Source organism: Sinocyclocheilus anshuiensis, unplaced genomic scaffold, assembly GCF_001515605.1.
Source record: "Sinocyclocheilus anshuiensis isolate Anshui unplaced genomic scaffold, SAMN03320099.WGS_v1.1 scaffold324, whole genome shotgun sequence".
In the NCBI taxonomy this organism is placed as follows: Eukaryota; Metazoa; Chordata; class Actinopteri; order Cypriniformes; family Cyprinidae; genus Sinocyclocheilus; species Sinocyclocheilus anshuiensis.
In genome coordinates this window covers 364,482-371,397 of record NW_015554081.1, presented here as the reverse complement: position 1 = coordinate 371,397, position 6,916 = coordinate 364,482, and the positions used below count along the sequence as shown (strand labels likewise).

The 6,916-nt window shown below is 36.6% G+C and overlaps 1 protein-coding gene across 1 annotated transcript in view; it reads right to left on the bottom strand.

Moving 5' to 3' along the window:
- The window catches only part of neo1b (neogenin 1b), a 160,674-nt gene that overhangs the window by 100,735 nt on the left and 53,023 nt on the right, over positions 1 to 6,916 (bottom strand). Inside the window, exon 2 of the mRNA XM_016461140.1 lies at positions 1,302 to 1,619. Within this exon, the coding sequence (XP_016316626.1) occupies positions 1,302 to 1,619 (318 nt within the window). The remainder of the gene's footprint in view (positions 1 to 1,301; positions 1,620 to 6,916) is intronic.

Genomic DNA, 6,916 nt, shown 5'->3' with positions numbered 1-6,916 from the left:
AAAGGTACAAAAGCTGTCACTGGGGCGGTACCTTTTCAAAAGGTAAACTTTTGTACCTTTTAGGTACTAAAATGTACACTTTAGGTACTTATATGTATCTTTAAGGTACCAATATGGACTTAAAAGGTACAAAAGTTTACCTTTTGAAAAGGTACCGCCCCAGTGACAGCTTTTGTACCTTTGTTTCTGAGAGTGTTCTAAGGAACTTCAGTAGAAACATCCGAGGCAAAGTTGATACTTAAATGAACCATTTAAATCTCCAGAGCTATAAAACAGCAACCTCTGAGCTCTAAAAGCATTTTCTGGGATGCTACACAAACATATTATATTAATTCTGGTTCTTCCCGTTGGAATTTCTCAGTACAACTGCATTTACTCAAGAAGTAAAACTAGCAAATAGTGAGAAAACTCTGCTGGGCGTCTTTAAAGGAAACGGAGGCTCCAGTCAGAGCAAACTGTGAAGGCCTGGCTGATATCTAACCCTGCTGTTCAAACACACACTAATCCTGCTGTTAGATTCATAGCATAGTGTGAAGCTCGACTACAGCGCGCTGACCCGTGTTCTGTAGAGGAAAACTGATCCCATATCAGCACTCTGAACTCTGACAGAATGATGCGCTCCCAATGGACTGATAGAAATCCATTCTGCCTGACTCAGAAAAACAGCAGTTTTCAGAAACATCTTGCCATTTCTGTGTGCATCAGATGGTCAGAGAGCACGAGGTTTGAGCTTCAGACTATAATAACCCCATAAAAACGACCTTTTAGAATTTCAAAAATATGGATTATATAGTATAATATTGTGACAATTTTATTCAGAGGCCCAAACTGAGCAAAAATATGCAATTTGGTGCAGATGCTGATATTAATATGGCCAAAATGAACAAATGTGATCCTGGAGCACAAAACCAGTCTTAAGTCGCTGGGGTATGTATAAATCTCAATTTCGAAAAATTTACCCTTATGACTGGTTTTGTGGTCCAGGGTCACAAATAAACGTTTCTCAAAAGCTTCAGTTTAGTAAGTAAACATCTTGAAATATTACTAACAATATAAAAGTTATTCTTATGTTTATTTATATAGCCTATTTCACAGCAAAACAACATATGAACCACGACTTGAAGGTGAACATTTTTACAATTATACTCAAAGGCCTTTTACTTGTCAAAAAAGTATAAACTGTCAACCAGATGACAGAAGGCATGTAGTTTTGGTTGATCCAGTTTAGAATTCTGCATTACAAATTTGATACAGTCGGCTTAAGACACAATTTATGAACCTCAAAGGCTTTGTTTTCATACCTGCCACTGTGAGTTGTGCGGTTCGGCTGCTGATGGTGCCCAGATTGTCGATGGTGGCCACGCACTGGTACACCCCCTCATCAGGCTTATTGTGTTTGGAGTGGACCACCGTACTGATGAGCAATGAGCCATCCACTAGCTGCCGCTTCCGGTCGTCCGCCACCAGGTTCAGGAACGTCCCGTCCTTCTTCCATTCCACCCTCACCGGAGCGTCGCTAGCGGCTGAGCAGTTCAGGACAGCGGGGAGGCCGCGTACGGCTAGCGTGTCGACGGGTTCGACCGAGAACCTGAACGGGGTAAAACCTCGAATGCCAGAACCTGAGGACAGAGAGAAGAATGCGTTAGAGGATTCACAGACTATGCACGAGAAGCGTTTTAGCTTTAGCATTTAAAGGGACAGTTCACCTGAAATGAAGATTCTGTCATCATTTACTCACCCTCAAGATTTTGATTAACCTTCGAAATGCAAAGAGATATTTTAAATAAAACCTGAAAGGGTTTTGTCTCTCCGCCCAAAACTTGGTCATAAAGTCAAAGTCAAAGTCATCGTAATGCGAATCCATATGAATCGAGCAGTTTAATCCAAGTCTTGAGCTAAAATTCAATCACTTTATGACTTTCAACGGAGGGACAGAAACCACTCAGGTTTTATTAAAAACATCTTAATATGTGTTTCAGAGTCTAATGGGGTTGGAACGACGTGAAGGAGAGTAAATGACAAAATTTTAATTTTTGGTAGGGCCCTATGAAATCCCAAATTCTGCTTTATTTTTTTTCCAAATTCCACTTTTTCTGTTCTCTGTTCTAATGGTTAAATTAAATTTTATTCATCAAAAAGCATGTCTAATTAATTGAAATCACGAAACTTACACAATTTAATAGAAATTTCGTAGAAGTTTAACAAAAAAATACATTTAAGGCCCTATATATATTTTTTTTTCTCAAATTAAGTTTTTTTTTTTGTTTTTTACCAAATTTTGTTTTCCATTAGTTTTCTGGATTCCATTTTAATGGTTTCATTCAATTTTAATAATCAAAAGCATCTCTAATTAATTGATTTTAGTAAAAAAAAAAAACGAATTTATTATTAATTTATCAATTTTTTTCCCAGAAATACAGTGTTGTGTGTTTACATTTTTCAGCTAAATAAATTCTGGTAAATATTCCTTAAAAATAATGTTTTAATAAAAATGTTATCATTAGTAGTAGTACTATCATTACATTCAGTAACATATTTCTGTCACAGTTTCTTCAAGTTAAACCGAACTTTTATTTTGATGGGCTGCTGTGAAGACCTTTGAGTTTCTGTTTGTATATGATATGATGATAGTTTTTCTCAAAAGAAACAGTAAAATGCTCATGAAGTGACTCTCAGAGCAGTTCTAGAGATTATGTTCATGTGTTCATGTACTGACATATTGAGGCGGCTTAATATTCACAGACATTAGTCCATATCTTGATTTAAGTGTACTGGCCTACATTTGATTTATTCATTTAAAATTTGGCAAATTCCGTGACATTTTGCGTTATACAGTAAATTCCATTTTTATGACCGGATTCCACGATTCAGTCCACATTCTCCGCATCGAGGAAATCATAGATGTCCAACTTATATCTGGGTCTTGAAGCAACACCAGTTGCATGCAACCAAAAAAGCCATCATAAAACTCATTGAAATGATACTCTCAAAAACACATGATTACAGCTTTCATCGTGTTCTTTTGTTGGCTAAGTGATTTTCATTCTAAAACATTCATGGGTTAGAGTCCCTCACCTTTCCGCTGTGAAATGGCTAAGCAAAATACTTCTGGGAAAAGATATAAACCGACATAATTGCCTGACGTTTATAGTGACGTATAATTAAAAAAACATAACAGTGTTCAGCCACCAACCCGCATTGTTCAGACAGCACTAATGGCCAATTATCTGCACCAGTGGTGTTGTGCAAAAAACAATTACGGCAAGACTTTCCATAACGTAGCAAGCAAGCTGCTCCGTACTTTAATTACGTAAGAAATGACAAGCTTCTCATGTTCGACACAAAGCACAGAATACATAACAATCTGAGACGGAAGCTAATGTGTTCACCGCTTGCTTGTCACGCAAGCTAATCTGGTCCTAAAAATATGTTTTTCGATTACATTTATGTCATAAAGCATTCACAAATTAGCTACTTTAATGATGCCATATAAATCATTTATTGACTCTAAAGATGAAAAACTAACAATGCATCTAGCTTTAACAATTTTAGAAAAACAAGGAATTAGAATCACTGTGGAAAGTGGAAAACCATAAAAACGTAAAAATCTTGACATGTAAACTTGTGTACTCGCATTTCTCAATCTAAAAAGGGACCATGCAATGCATAGGAAAGCCACAATTGCACGCTAATTGTAATGGAGCCAGCTGGGAAACATTTGGACTAACGTGGCCAAACGCGCCCCTGTTTGTGGCTTTGGATGTTTGTCACGGGCTGGCTGTGAGTAATCGGATGGAGTTCAAAATTGCTGTTGGAGGGCAACAGTGATGCATCCTTGACCCAGAAGCCCCCCGAGACAGCCAGAAAATGAGGCTGCTGGGTTGATAAGTATAAGCTGTTAGCCTTAGTCTGCACACTTTGAGGAAAACCCACTTCAAAACTGCCTCAGTCAGCGAGACCTCTCAGAAAGGGGCAAGGGCTCTCCAGGGAAATGGCACACTGGTGAATGAGAGGGGAAGAGAGAGATACTGACACATACAAAGACTGAAAGAGAACGAGAAGTGGCCTAGAACGGCTGGGAAGGAAAAGCGGCAGAGATACAAAAACAAAATCAAGGAAATCAGTTAAAGTGTCACATACTATTTCCTTCCTCCTTCTAACGGACCATGACAAGCATCGGTTTGACAAACTGTTGTATTGTGGGAACACACATGAGTGGCGCAGAGATGAGCATGAAAGGAAACACAATGACGCTCGAGGTGGCGATACAAGTGGGGATTTGCCATCTCTAGGGCCCTTCATGGGTATGTAGCCATCAGCAGAACATTAAACGCTGCAGCTGCACAGCTTACTTACAATTATTAACCTAAGAAAACAAACCAGTAGACAAAATTATGCTGACATACCATCATTTGGCAGAACTAAAATGTGAAATGTGTTATTCATGCACCTCTACTGGCACCCAAAAGACTTCAAAAATAACATTTTCATGTTGATTCATTATTTTATTCTAAAACCACAGTTAAAATAAAATAAAAATAAAATTAATTAAAATGTTAAATAAGTTAAATAAAAGTTAGATAAAATAAAATAAAAAATACCCCTGCAAGTAATTTTGTAAAAAAAAAATGTTTTTCAGAAATTGAAAAACTAAGAAAAAACAGTACTGATAGTAATAGTAGTAGTAATAATAATAACAATAACAACAATAATAATAATTATTATTATTATTATCATAAAAATCACATACTCCCACAGGAAACAAGCTGTTTAAGTCAATTTTAAATTATAAAATATTTAATTTATAATTATTAAAAATGAAAAAAGTGACTTCAAAAGTATTATATCTGAGTAAACCTAAATAAAATAAAAAGACAAATATGTATAGGTGTAGTAAGGCAAATGAGAAGTCCGTCACATGCAAAACATTCAAAATTAGCTAAAAGCAGCACAGTTTTTCAGGATAAATCCATAAACGACTCATTTAGTCATCTCTGCGCATTAAACTGTAATGGAGAATGTTTAATCACCTGTCACATTTAGGCACATAAATGAAAACATCACAATTCTCACTGAAAACTTTAAGCAGTGTTCACACTGACAGCAGATGTCTGTACAGATGACTGGTGGACGCAGAGTCTCTGTACTGTTGGACACTAGCATTCGTTCCTTCTCGACGGCTAAAGAACACAAGTCATTGTATTTGTATTCTAGTACCTTTGTGCACACAACTGTCCTTCAGCAGCTTCTACTGCATCTCCCTTCATTTCACATTCACTCGAACCGACTCGAATCAGAATTAGAAAGTTCTTTCATCCGTGTTTTTCCTTTTGTCTTTTCATCTTCCAAAGGCAATGGCTCTTTTCATTTCTACTTGATGCTTTCAAACGCTTCAGATAAATCAGAATTTGCTCCGTTAACGAACAGTTCCAAACATCAGACGCATTGAGGGCAAAAGGGAGGGTTTTAATGTTGAAAGCAAAGCTGGAGCTAAAACAAAGTGCAGAACCTGTCATTAGCACTCAACAGGTTATAAATAGCTGCTCCTCACACTTCTTCACACTCATCAGCCCGTCACATTGTGTTGTTTTTTCCCCCCACAATCCCTTTTCTGTGAGGCATTAGCATGTTAGGATACTTTACCTCACGCTGTGACTCAAGATTATAGATTCAGAGAGAAAAAACGGCACATGTAATCCATCTCCATAAGAGTTGTGGGGATGACAGGTGGGCCGCTTCACAGCAATAAAAGCGGGGCTCATCTGGGTGGAGTGGGGTTCCTCCCTCAGGAGTCCATTTCTACCTCATAAAACATAAAAATTGAGGATCCCAGAGGGCACATATACCACAATCCACTTCCACACCTATTGGTAACACCGAGAACCCAATACAATCAGAATCTGGGACAATCTATTGATTGAACCCAAGTGTTTCGCCAACTGCCAACTCAGCTAATTCAATTACCTTATGCTAATTCACGGGCTTCAGTTCTATTTCAATGTACAATATTTACTACATTTTTGAAACACCCCAAAATACCAGGCATATATTAATCTATTAAACCATATTTTCCTACCTCAGGCATTCAATTTTGGTCCGAAATGGACACCATTTATTTTCAAGCAAAGCTGTCAGATTTGAAATAATACATGTTAATGTTAAACACATTAACTAAATTATTGTCAACCACCAACCCAATCAGCTAATTCAGTTACCTTATGGGTAATTCTTGGGCTCCAAAGGTAATTTCATTTTCAGAAAGCGCCATAACAATAAGTATGAAAACCATAAAAAAAAATAAAAAAAATCCCCTCAGGCATTGAACATTTTATCATTTTCTGATATGGACACCATTTATCTTAAACCCAGTTACAGAAAACACTAAGGTTGTCTGAGCAAAATTACAAAGAAATTGTGTTTTTAGTAAACAAATTAATAAATAAATGAAAATAATAATATATATACTTAATTTAAATATTATAAATTAAATTTATATATAAAAAATATTTTTGCGATCAAAAAAGTTTATATAATTTAATTATACATCATTTTAAAACAATACAGTTGTCTGAGTAGAATTTCAAAGAAAAAAATCAATCTATCTATCTATCTATATATCTATCTATCTATCTATCTATCAATCAGTGCTGTCTAACGATTAAAACTTTGATTAAAAACGTTTATTTTGGATGTGATTAATCGCGATTAATCGTTTGACAGCACTAATTATGTCCCCACTGGATGCAACAAATGCCTCGTTTATACTGGATTTTAATGTTTTTGTCTCATCGCGCCGGGACAAGGCATCACAATATGGCAAGGGGCGTAACATCTCCGTCACACCAGACCGATGAGCTTTGTAAAAATCGACGCGTTTCAGAAAGTCGGGGCATAGAGGAGAAACAATAATGTACAG